General features: G+C 39.2%; 1 protein-coding gene across 6 annotated transcripts in view; it reads right to left on the bottom strand.

Annotated features, from left to right (window-relative positions):
- The window catches only part of FAT3 (FAT atypical cadherin 3), a 333,029-nt gene that overhangs the window by 103,907 nt on the left and 210,903 nt on the right, over positions 1-18,219 (bottom strand). For all 6 annotated transcript variants that reach the window (XR_014589261.1, XM_083854350.1, XM_083854348.1 and 3 more), the window contains exons 5-6: positions 4,421-4,735; positions 2,339-2,549 (exon numbers count right to left, since the gene is read on the bottom strand). Coding sequence is in view for 5 of the 6 variants with exons in the window: in XM_083854350.1 (XP_083710476.1) it covers positions 2,339-2,549; positions 4,421-4,735 (526 nt within the window). In the remaining variant the exon portion in view is untranslated. The remainder of the gene's footprint in view (positions 1-2,338; positions 2,550-4,420; positions 4,736-18,219) is intronic.

An 18,219-nucleotide genomic window follows, 5' to 3' on the forward strand; every position in this document is an offset into this window, starting at 1 on the left:
TTTTGTCTTTGCTCCTTGCATGCTGAGTGTCTGGGACAACAGGGTCTTCTGCATGCCTAGGATTGCTGGCTATTGCTGTTGCAGAAATGGGTGCTGTTGGCAGTGCTATTACTTATAACAGCAGCAATATTTAATGAAAACATTCATATGGTAGCAGAACCAAGCTGGATGGTCAGGGTCACCGATTTCTCATTAAATCTAACAAAGCTCTGTCTCAGTGACCTCTGCAGTGATGCAGCACATTACAACTTTAGAAGCTACAGCCTACAGGGAGACCATTAGAATTGTTTAAATAGGGAAAATCTTCTAAAATATTTGAACTAGTTTAGGCATAAAGGCCAAATTAAATGACAGAGGCTAAAATTTCCTAATATTCTTCCTATCATCTCTGTTCGGTAGGCAAAAAATCAAATATCATTATGAGGTGTTGCTTGATTGAAAGTGACCCTAATAATGAAAGAAAACATAGCAGAAGAGCAGGGACTTCCCTCAGGGCAGCATTTTAATGAGAGTTGATCAAGTTGCCATGGAAAGGACCAAAAGAAGCCTAGCAAAATGTTCAAATAGGAAAAAAAACTGTCAATAACATCAAAAAAGATGGATTTGTCCTGGGAGGAAAGGGTTAGTGAGGAAGGTAATGGAAATGTAAACGTTAGCTAATAAACTGCATGTAGCATACTGAAGCAACCAAGGAAATAGCAGGAAAACTGTAGGAAACATATGCTGTCCTCCCCCAGGGACTAGCTGGAACCCCAGAACATGGTAGTAGCCTTGGGTTTAATTTTAATATGATTGGCACATCAGAAACCATGCTACAAATTCAGAGAGGAGATGGTGCTGCTTCTGTCTTTCATCTGCACAAATTGGCAATAAAAGGTGGCTGAAAATGACTCTGACAGACCCTTTCTCCTGTGGTCCCTGTCTTTCCTGTTGGCTAAATCCATTTGCAAATAACTATGCTGAAATGGGAGCTAGGCTCAATCCCTGTAACTAAAGACTGCTGATGCAAACTTTCTGCTAAGTCCATGGCAAAGGCTTTTTGTTTCTCTAATCTTTCATATAGCATTTGCTTTATAACCCTTCATTTAAATAACTAGACTTTGAGCAGATGCACTGTTTTACATCCAAAGGTATGCAAACATTACGTACAAGCATCTGCAAATATTAAAAAGCACAATAATTTTCCAGGGGAAATTCTCACTTTTGAGATGTTAAATGAGTTATTTAAATGATATTAACTGAATCAGCAGCAGAAGTGGGGAAGAAATGCTGAGGAACAGTGTCTCCCATTTCTCTGCTTCAACCAAGCGAGACCCTTTGCTCCCTGTCATTTTGGCAGCTAATGGCATTTCCCTGTGATTTTAAGACTTCTATGGCTTCTCCTCCTTTTTACTAAGGATGCTTCTCTGTCCCTATTTTTATAAGCAATTTTATGTAAGGCAAATTTGTGGTTGAAATCTCACATCAAAACACATTTCTCTGTTTCAGCTTGCATTCAAGACAAACTTTTGGTGGCTCCATTTGTAACCCATATGTTGAGGCATCCCATTCTGTTTCACAGTTAAATGGATGGCACTGGACTGTGAGAAGTTTGAATTAATTATTTGTGATAAACTGTGGAAAATCCGTGAATAAAATGATAATAATTGGACACAAATACAGTAAAAGCTGTCATAGAACGAAATGCAGCACATCCATGTGTCGCATCGCATCCTGTCACAGGCACTTATGAAAGATGTAATATAAATTGTCTCAAAAAACTTGCAAAAAATAAAAGGCAGCCTGGATAGTTGTATTTTAGCAAATGTGTTTGCACTAAGGGTACCTTCTGTTGAACAGTTCTGCCCACAAGCTGTCTGTAGAATATAGAACATCTCTCGAGCATGCTTGCCACCTTGAAGCAGGGCAGTCGGAAGCAGAAAAAAAAGAACAGAATGCAGAAAAAAAGGTGAAGAAAGAGAGAAATGAGGGACAGCAAGTCTAAGTACCATAAATACATTTAGAAATGAGATTAGCAAAGTATGACAATAGAATTTAAATGACAGACAACATTAAGATTGCAGTAAATAACATAGTACGAAAAAAAAACAATTCAGCCATACAGCGCTTTTTTTAAAGCTTAGCTAAGGAGTCATAACAAAAACAGGAATATTATTATTACTGTTATCACTATATTAAAACAGGATTTTAATTTCATCATTAGGAAAATAGATTTAACAGGGGGTGGGGGAAGGTAGGGAGACAGTTCATGGTTAGTTTTCTTGCTCTCAAAACCACACAGCCAGAGAGATGCTTTGTTTCTGGGGCGTCCTCCTCGCACCACTGGCTCCCCACTTACCGACAATATCGAACCAGAGAGGGATGTTAGAGGGCTGCACGGACAGCAGCCCCACCATCTCGGACACTTTGTCGCTCTCCATGACGGTGAAGTTGTAAAAGGCTTCATCGAAAGTCAGGGGCACTGGCGAGGGCGCAGGCTTTTTTATCCACTCAATGTGGAGACGAGCAGTTGAAGATTTTTGGGGCCGGCCATTGTCCACTGCTTTTATCTGGCAGGCACAAAGAAAAGAGGGCTCAGGCTGAGCATCCCAGCTTGGCAGTTCACACCTAATTCTACAATTATACTGCAGTGCCATGACTGCTTGGAAAACGGCCTCTGTAATCCTATATGTAAAATCCCATGAGAAAAGAAAAAGATAAGCATTTATTTCTCAGCTCTCATTCTTCTTTTTTTTTTTTTTTTTCCACTTCGAATTTTCACTGAAAAAGCTGATTTTAAACTGAAATGTTTGTTTTAAGAAATGCTGTTGTGAGGACGCTTGCAGATGGCAATTCAGAAAATCCCCACACAGATCCTCCTCTCCAGAACCAGCTTCCCTCTCCGATTTAATTTTGCACCCAGCTCCCTCTTGCACCAAAGCTGAGAGCTTTGTAATGACCCTATGTGAGACCATGCATTTGCAAAACATGCTCACCCAAAGCATGTTTGACTGCTTCCAAGTGGTAAGTTTTCTGTTGCAGATAGATACTCCTTATATTGCCTTCCTCAGGATCTTTAACTGAATTAAATAAGTTTCATGTAATTTCCCCTCATTCTCCATAACAAATGTAATTTTAAAATTGGCCATATTTTTTTCTGTTTCTCTTGTCTGTCATATTCATTAAAAGCTGCTTTGGTGGGTGCTAATTCTTCTTATTATAAAGTCCTCTAGAAAGATGGATAGACTTGATATTTGTGTGGCATGCTTAATGGATTTAACATAGCAAACACAAGATGAGCATCAACAAACACTGGGCTTAAGAAAAGGCTGAATGCACGTTTCAAAACGGGTGCTTTGGTGGAAAACATCAGTATTAACCAAAGGGATTCTTTTAAAACAAAAGGTAATGTTTCTGGCTATATAGGACTACTGGTGTAAATAAGATGCTATAATATATTTTTAAAATGGAAAATATATTTTTTTCGGAGATACCATGCCCTATTTCTTCCTCTGGAAATGTGTTAAGTGGGTTTGATACTAACACTTGTCACCCTGCTCCATTCCAGGCAGGCAAACCCTTTGTGAAAAGATGCTGAGGGTGTGATGAGCAGTTTCTAGGCAGAAAATCTTCAGTTGATGCATTGTAAGAAGGCTCAGATCTCAAACATGACTTTGAGGTTGCCAGAGGGAAAAGTACTCACTCACTTGAAGGCTGCTCTACTCTGATTCCTAGGTATTTCTCAACATTTGTTATTTATTCCTTTTCCAACATTATGAAGCAACCCACTTCTGTAAGATACATCACTTCCAGATGTCAGACCATGAACCTCTGACATTTTTATTTCAACTCTTTAATTGCAACTTGTTGGCTTATTTCTGTGGATGAAGAGTGTACATTCCAGTCTTATATGGCTTTGTATCAACTCAATCGTATTTATTCTCCCTTTATTTTATTTTCACTATATGGTTACAGTTCTGAAAGAAGAATTTTTACTGAGATTTAACTGAAATTGCTTCCACAACACAGAGTACACAGTACTCCTCCTCTCTTAGATGAAGCCACCTAAGTAGGTGCCCTCTGTAAAGGCAATCAATTGTGTCCACATAGAAAGTAAGTATGCATTTGCAGATGTATCTGCCAAGGCCAACATGATAAAACTTTGGGAGCCAACAAGTGCTTGGTCTTCTTTTCTGCATATTCAAAGGAATGGCTTATGCTGACAATCTGCAGGCTGACTTAACACTTAGAGGATACTTCATGACCTAAAATACCATGAGCGATCTCTCAGACTCAATTTTTTGGCAGAGGTTATATATGAATACCAGATTTCTTAATTTAGGTCTTACATAAAGAGAATAAACCCAGTTATAGATTCCTCTTTATACAGGAGAAAAGTCAGTCAAATCATGGGTTTGTATGTCAATGAAAGAGTGCTTACTGTTAAGATATCATAACTCCCCGCTGTGAACTGCTTTCTGGAAGAAACCATCCCTGTTTTGGGATCAATGAAAAACTTCCCATCATCGTTGCCATCCACAATGCTGTAGGAGATTTCTGCATTAGGGCCTTCATCTTTGTCAAAAGCAAAAGCTCTGTAGATTGGCTCCCCTCGTTTCTTACGGTCCCTCTCTGGCAGCTTGATCTGATAGACCTTCTCTGGAAACTGGGGTTTGTTGTCATTCTCATCCAGAACCTGGACCACCACCCAAACGGAGGATTGCCTGGGAGATGTGCCCCCATCTGAGACAGTGACCTGAAAAACAGCAGTGCAAGTTATTCTCAACAGCTACAGTGGGACTTCATGAACTGGAGAAAACCTTAAAACATAAGGAAACACCTTGTCATCCCCAAAGCTAACCTGCATTTTACAACACCTACTGTGTACACAACACAGGATTACTATAAACGTTCTCAGTGCTTAACTCAGTTTGTCCACAATGGCAAACCCAGGAATCCAGATTTTCTACCTCTGAGATGAATGTGGAATAAGAAGCCTGCAGACTAGGAAGCTATTTCCCAAAACATAAAATCCTTTTTCAAAGGATTTCTCAAATTCTGCACGTTTATCTCAGAACAGACAACTGGAATTAACCCATTAATCAGGGATCCCTGCATTTTTTGCACACATTTTTTAAAGTTTCTTCTGTCATGTAAAGAATTTGAAAGATGCATTTCTTCTTAAACTCTAAAAGAACCTCTGTCATTTTTTTCCCATTAATTATTTGGAATTTCTTAAACAACAAAAGGATTTCTGTCAGTTCTTTTCATTCATTACCCAAGATGTGACAGCTCATTAATTCCAAACCTGCTTTATAAGATTATAAGAAGCACAGAGAGGCAGGTAACAAAAAATTTCTGCTGCATTGTGTGGAGTGCACTGTGCTGCCAGAAACATGTAAGAAATAAAAATCTTTGAGATGAAAGTTAATTAGTAATTTAGCTGCAACTTAAACAGAATTACTAATAATTTTCAATCTGAAACACTATGAAAATTAAATGATTCAAGATCAACAAGCCCTCAAGAGATTTAATAATATGCCTTCAAAATGAAATCAATATGTTTCAAACTTCTCCCTCAATATTTCGATTGCATTTTAATGGAAAAGAAATAAGGCAGAAAGTTATTTTTGTTTGCATGAAAGAAGTTCAAATTTCATTTTCAGCTACATATGGTAACATGCCAAATCCCACAGTAGCAATTTCTGATGATAGTGAGCCAAGATATAATATACCCTTCCCTGCTCATACCGATCACTGCACATCGATTGGTTTGCTGGTAACTTCTTGATGTTTTATTTTTCCTTAAAAGTTCCTGTGTTCCCTTGCAAATCCTAGAGTCTTGATGTCCAATCCTCAGGCAAACCAAAATTTTCTGGAATACTACCCTTTGGCATTGTCCCATCCTTGTGTAAAGCCTAAACTTAGGGTAACCCCGGCTTAACACTGAGATCAGCAGAAAAATCGTATTTTCTATGAGAAAGGTAAAAGACATTATCCCTTCTGAGCATTTAACTATGTGTTTAAAAACTGATGCAGTGGAAAGGAGCAGATTGACAGCCTCAGGGACTGAAACAGCTCATTTATAGAAAAGTGAGGAGCATGGCAACATACAGTGGCAATGCAAATTCCACAAAACAGCCCAGAACCCACTTGGAGAGCAGAAAGCATCCTCCCAACAACACGTACCAGTCTCAGGCCTCTTCCTCCCAAGACTGGAGTAAAATATCCTAAGTGCTGAGTAGGTTTGGCAATTAGCAGTTGTTGAGATTATCACTCCTGTGATGGGGACAGCTGTTTGCAGAGTGCTGGATGGGGATCAGACCCACCCTGCAAAGCCACCAACGTGACATCTGCCAGTCACCAGCACAGGGGTGTGGGAAGAAGACTCGCATCATTATCAGTGTGCTCAGCCATCCAGTTCTCACAACCAACACTTTCTAAACCAGCATTTTTAATGCTGAAAGGCTGTACAGGCAGCAGTGAATCTGCCTTTCCACATGGTGAGCCCCATGCCACCAGGGACCTCAGCCTCTCCACTCCACTGATGATCCCCTCTACTTCTGTTCTACTCCACTGCAACTGGCCAAGCTCTAGGCCAGACCGCAAGTTAACAAAGGAAAACCTTTTTTGGGTTTCTCCACAGATAAAATGATCATTGATGACAAGCAGTACAGGCTGTATTGCATACAAACAATCAGAGACAGACTAATCCAAACTCAGAAAATATCACCAAAATGCTTTTTTAGGGAGTGATGTTCTTGCAATAAAAAATATTAGTGAGATTCTGGAAATTTGTGTTGTATGAACAAATACAACCCCTTTTTTTTTTTTTTAAAGACATTTTCTTCAACCTGCTAGCAATAACCAACAAAAAAGGTGTGTGAGTGAGATAAAGGGTTTACAACCAACTATGATAATAAAATCTGTGAAAGCCACAGCGGTATAAACAGTCAAACAACAATGATGAAAAAATCCTACCTAAGTCAAAAAACGGCTCAACAAGTGAAGCATCCTTCTGTCTTACAGTTTGTCAGTTTACTGCTGAAATCCTGATTAGCATGGTGTTGTGGCAGCAAATATTTGCATGCATTTGTTTGTTTGTAAGCCCAAACTTAGAGGAAATTCATTTGATAACAGAAAAGTTGCACTGAAAATCTTTGCTGACAGCTAACAGGAAAGATTAATGGCAATAACACAAAATGACAGTTAATTAATAAAAATTAACAAGGAATGCTTGAAGTTAGTCAATTCTACTTGGGCTAAAACTTTAAATCCGTGGTGAGGAAAATGTTAGGTACCAGCTAAGCTTTTTTCTCTGGGTGACACTCAAAATGTTTCAAAATTATAAGATGCAGCTCCACTTAAAAAGCTCTGAGTGCCAGACATGGCAGCAGAAGTTCTTTCTTTGCAGGCCTGTAAATTAATTTAAGTCTTCCTCACACCAGTGATGTGATTATTCCTCTAACTGTAAATCTGCACCCTGGCTGACCCCTTTTCTGTGGTCCATCATCCTGACCCCAGCCTGGCTATTCAGGTTCCAGCTATAAACAAGGTAAAAGAGATGCAAAAAGTTCCCCTGCCCCTACAGAAAAAAACCACCATGACAACACATTAAAACAAACCAAGAAATTGCTGCCAGTTCAGAACTGTTCCCAGACAAAACCAGGGAGAACCGGAGAGGTCATTCAGCACATCACTCTGCAAATACCATTTCCATTAGGACACAGTATCACAGCAGCACTTAGGGGCCCCTCTAACCAAGGCAATTTCAATTCAAACATTACCACAGTTCTTAGCTAAACCCTTCAACGGCTGGAAATTACAGTAAAAAGTAACCAGGGAGGGGAGGGAGGTTAGGATGTTCAGAGGACAAAGCTAATTCACAGCTGGTATCTCTGGAAATGCAAAAGGCAGATGTGCAAGGCACAGGGGAGCTCACAGGAGAGAAGCTGTAATTTAGGACCAGTGCGGTTCTTTTGTTTAGAAACCTGCAAATAGCATGGTAGGAAAAAGAAAACAGAGAAGGAAGGTAATGCAGATGAATGACATCTGAATGACATCTGTCATTCATCTGTCAGTCAGACTATCTCAATACATTCTTGTCAGGAAGTGCCATTGAAAACCCAACATGAGGTGACTCACAGTAATCAGTATGGGAAAAAGGCAAGGACAAAATCACGGCTTTCCCAGCAGAGATGAGGAATGGCTGCTTGGTCAGCATGTGCCTTCCTAAATGGTGAACACCTTCTCCTGTCTGTGTGATGAGTCTGGTGTCCAGACCCAACGGCTGTAGACAAGCTGCTGCTTGACCATGTGCAGCTGAGATGGACCAGCCCAGCTGCTGTCCCCTCTGCTGCACAGGTATCTGCATCTATATTGCACAATATCTATATTGCTGTCCATGCTGTGTCAGGACAGGCTAAACAGAGGATTCAACTTCCCAGAGCTGGGATACAACCATGAAAGCAGCTGAATTTGGACTCCCTGACTAATCAAAGGGTTGGTCCATTCAGCAAGGGTGGAATGTCTGAAAAGGAATGTGATTACACATTTAATGGGCCTGAATGTAACAGACAACAACAAAAAAATTAACTATTATATATTTTCAAGGTGAAATCCTTAGCATCACTGCTGTTCTCTCATGAGCTACAGACAGTTTTGCTACAGTTTCCTCCATAAAATGAGCATTTTCCTCTAGGAATCCACATTTACCCATTGGCTTTAATGCTTATGACTTTACTGAAATACGTCTGTCAATACACATACAGATACTGGTTACCTGAGAATTTCTTTGCTAAAACAACAGTCACACCTCCCTTGCAATATTTCCTTTAGCTGAATGGACCAGGACAAGGCGTCCTCAAATTCCCTCTACTTCGATCAGACATGTATTTTTTGAGAAAAATGCACTAAAATATCTCCTTCTGCAGCATATGACAAATTCGGTGTAATAACAGAATTTTCTCTCCAAGTAAAACGATTTCCACTTTTTCTGCAGGGTCTACTCAGAAAGTTTGGTCTGTAGACATTAACACTCCCTTCCTATAAGACTGAGAAGATATACGTGTTTATGTTCATGTCCACAGAAAAACTACAAAGGGATTTCCATAGTAATGGACCTTCTTGAAGACTGACATTGACTGTTAATATACCACAGCTGGAATGTTAGATGTGAGAATTTATTCTTTTTATGACTATGGAGAAGGCATGGAGGAGACATCTACTGTGAAAGTATGACCTAATAATCCATCTTAATCCATCCTAGCAGATCTCAGCAATGGTGAAAAATGGAATTCTGCCTTGAGACAGTCACTCCTCCTTTGAGTCAGACTGTGACACTTAATTGGAGAAGGCGTAGTTCTTGAATCTTTCAGAAAACAAATACAACTGTGAGGACCACCCTCCTGAATTAAAAGTACTATATTGAGTCTCATTAACAAAAGCTCATGACTTCCAAGGTGATTATTAACTCAGCTGGAGGGAGTAGCTAGCAGGGATGTTACTTCAATAAGTACAAGACAATCAGCAGATGTTTAATGTGAGTCATCAAGGCTTGAGAAGAACAAGTATCTCCTTCCATCTCATTCTTTGGCAGGAGGAAGTACACAGCATACTCAGTTTTTAAGTTATGAGGAACTGCACAATACTGTCATTAGCACTGCAAAAAGCTGAAGATGTCGTATTTGCTTGTTTATTTTTTTAGTGTGATAATTCTTTAATGCAAAATAAAGTGACCTAGATGCTTGGTGCCTCATCAAAGGAGTGTGCACAATGAGGTTTTCAGGTAAAAGTCTCTCCCTTCCCCCAAAAAGAAATGCTAATTTTGCTTCAGAAAACCTTAGAAAAGAGAATCTGGTTGAGTTACTGAAGACAGAAAAATGATCAAAGGGAGTGGAAGAGTTGATGCATACCCCTGCTGTTAGTGACTAATGGGTTTGTTTCTTCTGCCAACGTAAAAACGAGCTGCAATACCTATTGTAAATTTCTGGAATTCAGCCCGAGTAGAAGTGTATGATTATAAAGGAGAGCTCATCGAGGGATGAATAGAACTTGAAAGTAAATTGCACTGAATTACTATCTCTGCCTACTTCAGAGAGAGACTAAACTCGTGGCTAAATTCTTACAAGGAAATATTTTTCTGAAATGCATGCTGTTACTGAACTACATGTTGGATTATTGCTACAAAGTGATGGCAGTGTAGCTCAAAGATATACAGAATACAAGAGAAAAATAAACGTACACTTTTTTTTTTTTTTTTTTTTTTTTTTAAACTTCAAAATGAGTACTGAGTTAGCTGTAACAAGCTAGATACCTTGCCTTTCTAATCCTTTATTTAGCAACTGTACGAACAAAATGGGTAGTGCTTATTTCACTTTTTCTTCTAGGATTTGGTGCTGTCCCAAAAGACAAATTACACTTCTTGTCCAAAAGAGTTCCAGTCATATCAATATGATCCATCTTTCCTCATTTCCTTTACAATATGCTAATCTGAGAAATCTTTGTTTTCAAATATATATATATAAAATACAATCACTCTGGCCATGTATGAGAAATAAATAGTTTAGAGTACATTTAAATAGAGATTATTACTGACATAAACACTCTAGGTGTTTGATTAGGAATGTCAATGGCTTCCAGCCATGCTAAGGCTAGAAAACGATGCATAATGGTCTGTTAAACCATTTGAGAATTAACGATGACATCAGGTAATTTCAGTGCTGTATTGCCAAAAGACAGGAAGAGAGGAAGAGAGGAAGGAAGGCAGGTTTTTTCATCTGGAGTTAAATGCTCCCTGTAGTATTTGCAAACCCAAATATTAGAAGAGTGTACTGAAGAAAGCCTTAGAGGCTTCAAATCTTAACTTTTGTCAGACTCAGAGTGCTGAGACCTGTAGATGGTAGTCAAAGGAATGAAATATCAGAATGGGTGACTTTAAAGTCCAGAAACACTACTACTACTTCTATTACATTTATCCTGTGTCACACTTTATTTTACAAGCTTTCTGGAAACAGTAAACAAGTCCCTGTAAAGAAACCAAAGACTTATATTTCTGCTTTAGTAGCAACAAAAGGAAGAATCTGCGTAGCTCTTGACAGTGACCCCCTAGAAGAAAAATAGCAATTTTCAATAGGCATTGCTTTTAAAGTTCATTACAGTTTGGAGATCCTGGTGACCTTTCTGCATCAGGGTTTATTTACAGTGTTCTTCAATCAATACATGCTAAGTGCAGAACCAACCACTAGTCCGTTAGATTCCCAGGAAAACAGAGCAGCCTGTCGTGTGTTAAAGGAAACTCCTTCAGGCAGCATCAGAAAGCCCCTTCCCCTTCCTTTCCTAATAAAAGAAAACTATAATCCTTAGGAATGTCAAACTCATATGATTTGCATTTGATGAAATGTAGATCAAACTTTGCCCAGAAGTGACACTAAGCCAGTCACTTTCCAGAAGTCCAGAAGTGCCTCTTAATCAACTGGCAGAATTAAATACAGAAATTATTTACCTCTACTGCCTAACTGTACTATACAGTCACATAAGATTCAGCAGAAGTCCTCTGGTAAGAAACATTGCTCAACTAGGACTTTTTCTGACCTAGATGTTAACAGCAGCTTGAAATTGCACATATCATATCCCATGATGGGCAGTTTGTAAAGTTTGCAGGAAGATTTGGAAAATTTGAGAGGATCAAAGTAAGAACATCAATCTCAATCTCCAAACAACAATTGTAAAGGTCTTTTGAGTATATTATGAACTTCCTCTCTTTGTTCATGAGGCTACAGTAATGAGTCTTGCTAAATATATAATGAAGAAAGAATTGAAAAGCAGAATACACTCCAAACTGTCCCCTGATAATACCTGTTGAAGGACAACTACCCATCTCCAGACTGGCACCTTACGAACAAGATAAACTATGATATGCAATTGCTTGAAAATAATTTTTTTAGGCATATGAAACCTCTTGAGGAACAACCTATCACTAACCAGTACCATCATAGCCCCTCAATGAGAAAGAAGATAAAAGTTGCCTATTGATCTTCACAGCAAACTTTGAAGAAGGTGTTTAGCTCCTGCTGAGAGTGAAGATTACAATCTGAGAGTTTTATGAACAGAAAATGAATAGTCAAATGTGAGAATATTTCACTTCAAGCAGATTTAAATAACATAAAGCTTGCAAATCAAGATACGCATGCAGTTTAATGTTAGTGGTACTCTCTATGTCAATTTAAATCTGATTCATACCTCAATATCTACTTCAGCCATTTGTGGATTTTGCTTCTCTTATGATAAGAAACACCTGTGATGAAATATTGATAAGTTCCCCTCTATCAGATCTACCTCTACAGATAATGCCCTTCTCCAAAAATCTTATCTCAGCACTCAGGAAATACATTAGCTCTCAGTTTTTGTGCTTCAAAAGAGGTGTGTATCAACTTGTAAGCTCACTACACTGGTGTTTTCCCAAAGATTCAATTACTCCTCATTTTCTATCCACAAAAGTTACTCGACTCTCATCTTCACTACAAGCAGGAACCAAACACCTTCTTCAGTTTCTCCAAAATTATGAAGATTGTTTCACACCTCCAAAATTCCATTTTTTTCCATACTAGACCAGTCAATATGTGTAATTATGTAAGAAAAACATTCTGGCTATTAATAAAGACAGAATATGTTATCCATGCTTCCAAGATATTTTCCTACTATTATTAATTTATGTTATGATTTAACTATCAACAGACATGCCCTGCTCAAAAAATACGTGCTGATTTATTGCCAAAATTTAATCAAGCTATAGTATTAGTCACCATGGAATTAACTAATCAACAGGATTTACTTTTCATCCTTGCTTAAGTGTGCAGCCGTGTCAGTTTGTAGCACGGGTCCCCAGATATCAAAATTGACAAGGAATTAACTCCCAACTCTTTTAGCAGAAACTCTCAAATTCAGAGCAGGTGTGTGCCAATAGCCCTCCATCTATCTGGCAGTAAGTCAGCAGCACTGCCTCATGCTAATAGGGTACAAGCTGCTGAAGGTCCTCTAAGAAAAGGCATAGCGTGAAAGAGCTTGCTCTGTACACCCTTAAAAATATTGTGGCAGAAGCTTCTGTTACAACAAAGCAGTAACTTCAACTAAAACTTTCAGTCTTCAAAGGGAATAATCCTCTTTGTCCTATACTGTAATATAAAAACCTACTTCTAAACGATTTTTGTCATGCTGACATTCACTGCCCTCTGATGTTGGATGAAACGTCCTCAGATGAGGCTCTGTGATGGTCAGTCTTAAAACAATATTGCTGCTGCTGAGGAAGTAAAATGTGTATTTGGCCAGCAATGAGATGAAAGATACACATTGTAGTTCTTTAGATTTATTTACTTTATAGGTAAACTGCATCTAAATTCTATGCTGCTATATAAAGCAGAACCAGGGATTTTCAAAAGAAGGGCAACAGTTTCTTTTTTTTTTTTTTTTTTTTTTTTCCCCAAAGCAGCAGTTGGTTGTGCTAACAGGGGATGACACCACCTTGTCTCTGGCTGAAAAGCAGATTAAAATGCATCCAGCCCCATCTCCAGCTCCTCCTCCAGACGTTCTTCCCCTGTCATCCATGTGCAGCCACCTCCACCCACCAATAAACTGTTTGTGCATCGGTGCCATGAACAGGGATACTGAAATAATCAGGATTTAAAATGAACCACCAAAAGAAACCAACCCTCCCCCAAAAGGCAGAGAGCAGTGAGTGATGGCAACGAGAGAGCTGAAGGAGGAGAGGCATGCCAGCTCCCCAAGCCAGGCTGGGGCAACTCTACTGAGATGTTTGGTCACTGAAGGAACATGCAATGTACAACTACAATTTTGGTGATTAATGCTACAATTTTACTACTGATAGAAACTTAGTGCTCACCCCCAAACCCCCTCTCCCCCCAAAAATCTCTATCTTTGAACTCATCACTTACCAAACGAGCCTTTGATCAATACCAAAGCAGACAAAGCCAGAACCATTAATATTAACGTAAAAGCCTTTGTCTCCCCTCAGTAATGCTGAAAATATCCAATTTTCACCTTACATTGGTTTTCCACAATACGCAAGAGATGAGTGCTCTCCATCCACACACAAAGGTAAAACGTTTCAAAGACAGTTTTACAGCTGACAGACTGATGAGTAGCCTCTGACATTTAAATGCAATTTAGCTTTTTCCCAGTAAAAAATGAAGCTTCCACAGTTTTATGTTCAAAATAAAGCTTACCGGTTAGAAAACTGATGAATGAAAAATGGATTTTGTAGCTGGGTTGACAGTAGATAAATCAGACTTTTCAATGATACAGGGTTTTCCCAATTTTTGAATATCTTTTAGAGATATTTTAAATTTTCAGAAACTAAAAATGTACGGTTTAGGCCTCAGAAATTTATCTGCGTTTACTGAACAGTCACCCAGGAAGACTGCAGTGACTGCAGATATGATTTTTTTTGTGATAATTTATTTGACAGTCATTTCTTTGGTTATCAGGGAGGTGCAAAGTAAAATTTTAATCAACTTAGAGGACAATATCATAGCAATTATTCATGCATATTTGAATAAAGTAGTTTTTGGAGTCAGATGAGGATTCCATCCTAAAATATCTTACGAAATAATATTAAAATTTTCAGAAAATCAGTATGAAAAGCAATTAAAATTAGGTGAAGGAAATAAGCATGAATAAGGAGCCTGGTTGTTGGGGTTCTTCCCAAGGCAGATTTTTTAATGACAATATCATCCTGTTTTTGCCGGACCAGGTTAAAGTAAATTACATCAATAGTTGCTTTGATTTTAGTAATAAAAAGTTCTACTTGACTTTTTGATGCCTACTTCACAACTTTCTGTTACAAATCAATTTTGGACAGATAACAGGCATTAATTGGGCCATATTTAATCACACTTCCATCTAACAGGCAACACAGACAAGCCTTATTATCTCAACCTCTACTTGTCTTTGATTTTATATGTCCTGTAAATATCTACTAGCCAATTTATACTGGCATGGGGTCAGTTTTACAAGCTGGTTGAGAATCAATTGGCATGGGGAAAAAAAAAAGAAAAAAGATTCCCCTTTTGAAGCAAAACTCACATTCTTTGACCAATCACTTTTTTTAGTTTTTCCACACTGATTTTCCAGCTTGGAAAACTCAACCTGTAAAATGGGCTCAGGTGTTGCATTTAGTACAAAGATGTGAAGCTCAAGTTCAGGTAACTGTTCTGGTGATTAAGAATGAGACCTATTATCCCCTTCCCTGATGGGAGCCGTAGGATTCTGTGTCTCACCAGACAGTACAAACCTTGCTCTGTCACTGGACAAGACCTACGCAAGCAAAGTGTACCTTTAGGGACCGGTTCACTGTAATCCTCTTTTTCACTAAGTCAGTTTAGCTCTTTTCTCAGCTCTGCTGAATCTCCAAAAATCACTACAAACACCTGAGAATAGTCTCAGCCTCTCTAACCATGACATGGACAATGGGGTACACAGTTACTGCACAAATGGAGACACACAGGGTAAGTGTAAAGACAAATATTACCCTAATGAACCAATCTCATGCTGTCTGAGCAGCCAAATAATTACAGACACCTTCTTAGTAGGGAAGTACTGGCCAGCTGTGAAAACCTCAGACTTGGAAATCAATGGGAATTTTCCCATTGACTTTGGTGAGAACAGGGTGGCAGCCAGAGCTCACCAATCTAATTTCAATAGTTTTAATTCCCATTGAGCTTTTGCCCAGCCCTGGGCTTCAGTTGCATGAGTGCCCGAAAACTGTGAGCCTTCAGCTCAAGGGAAGGGAAGGTGTGCACCACTGCAGCATCACCACTTTATGCCTGATAACTGACTGGGAACAATCTTATTTAGCACCCAGGACAAATGTAGGATTTTCTGTTTGCTTAAAGAAACAGCCACTTCACATGCAATTATTTTCTTCAGCACTATTTCTTTTTCCTGTTGGTTCAATCTGTTACACACGTAGCCAGTGATCCTGCGAACAGCAATGTATACGAATAATTTTCAGAATGTGTCAAGACCATACTGCCAACATAAATAAGTAGGTGTGTGTATGGGAACAAAGTCATTTTGGGGTAACGATACAACAGGAAAGGCTGTCCCCAGGTTTTAATATCCCAAATGTGCTGAAAAGAAAAAAATTGTCTCCCAAAACCTTCATTTCCCAGAGTAACACTTGGAATGCATTAAAATGTACAGGTTATTAATATTAATTAATCAATTAATACAATTATAATTAATTAATTGCATAGTGCCTGGAGTCCTGGAAAGGAATCTTTATGTATTGGAATAATAATAAGATGGTATTCTACTCCTGCAGTGCAGGAGGAATTTTAAAAGATCACAACTTTAAAAATATGCTTAGCACTTTGATTCTTCTGCAGAATTAGTCTTTAACATGCATTTGGGTTTTGTAGCCACAGGATGGCATTCACTGCTGTGCAAAGGGTCAATAAAATGCAAAATGTGAGTAGAGCTTAGGAAGCATACTTTTTAGCTGCGGAAGGGAAATATTTAATCAAGAATGATTAATATAAATTTAATGCTTTCTACTGATGAAAAACCATTGATTCAAGAATGTAATACAGAAATCCTAACATGCATAGAGCCCTTAAGGTTCATGTTCTTACTGTATGGGCACCATGGCCCTGAACAGATAGATATCTTGGCTGACTCCAGTAAGCTGTGACACTAAAAATACAGAGCAGCAGGTCCAGGCGAGGAGACTGGCAAATGCATAAAACACCTCCGTTTCACTTCCGTGGTTTCTGGAGTCAAAGTCACTCTTTATTGGATTTATACAGGCTCATAATTTACTGTTTATTTTCCCATTAGGGCAGTGTATGGGGTAGGTGTTGACACATAGGATACCAACGGGAGGACAGTTGGATGGAACAAACGGTCAAGGTGACCGATAATTGGACTGCAAATGTCAAAGACTGGGGTTGAAAAGACAGGTATATCAACCCACACATACTTTTCCCAGTTGTGAAATGAAAGTTAAGAGCAGGGACAATCAGCTACAATTTATAGAACTGGGTTGAAGTCAGTGGGAAGCAGCACCCAATTAACGGCAGTGGAGGCGTCCAAAGCGACTGGTGAAACAACTGGATTTAGAATGATGAGCAGGAATGTCAGCTGGAGAGACAACCAAGTAATGCACTTAACCTTTGTGAGATTGCCTCCCTGATAATGTGGTCTGGGGGACAATAAAACACTGCATGAGACAATACGCCCAATTTGGTAGTGCAGGACTGATATATGGGAGAAGCCCGTGAATTTCCCTGGATTCATTTTATGGGCCTCCAATTAGCCCTCACTAGGTGAAAGGAGTGAAAGGAGGAAGCAGAAAGGGCCCCTCTAATGAGTTGCTTTGTTGGCTTGTAGCAGAAGAGATTGAAAAAGTAAAGTTTTAGGAACTGCTTTGCTTTTGAGACTGTCTCAAGAGGTGTTAAAGGGGCAGGGTACTCTGTTGGAAATAGCTGTGAGAAAGCTCCTGATTTATGGCAGGTCTTGAACAGCACAAGTACATCCTGTCAGGACCAGTGCAGGAGGTGTGATCCCTTGGCACAAGCAAATCAGATATGCCAACCCCATGCACTAATCCCCGTGGTCAATGCTAGATCACTACTGCAGATGTTCAGTTATGATGAGGAGCCCTGGTTGACACTACCTAGACATGCTGCCACTGCTCCTTTTGAGAAATTCCATAGAGAATATAAACAAACTTTTCTCCAAAAGTGCATCCAGTTTTAGAAATGGAGTATTAGGAGTAGATCTAATCCACAGATTACTAATATGACAAAACATGTAAAACTGATTTACAGGCTTAGTGAGGCAGTTTGTCAATCAAGTGAAGTTCAAGTGCAGTTCCTGTTTTGGGACGTAAGTCTGGTGAATGTGTTCTCAATAATCTCTAGATAATAGAGCACAAATGTGTAATTTATTCAGCTACTACCTTTTAGGCATTCAGGGGCTAGTGGAGCATGTTGCACTCCAGAGAAACTAGGGGTGTGTTTCACGTTCGAAGTCATGAGGTAGCTCTCAGCTATAGCTTGGAGGAGAGCGAAGGGACACCAAATTAGCTCTGCAAGAACTGAATGAGCTGAAAAACAGCCCACAGCTCTGAGCTGGGTAATGTGCTTTGTCAGGAAGCAGGATAAATGACTGCCTCATGCTGAGCACTGTGCTGCAGCAGCAAGGATTTCTTTTGGGACCTGA

Source organism: Zosterops lateralis, assembly GCF_965231275.1.
Source record: "Zosterops lateralis genome assembly, chromosome: 2".
Taxonomy (NCBI): Eukaryota; Metazoa; Chordata; class Aves; order Passeriformes; family Zosteropidae; genus Zosterops; species Zosterops lateralis.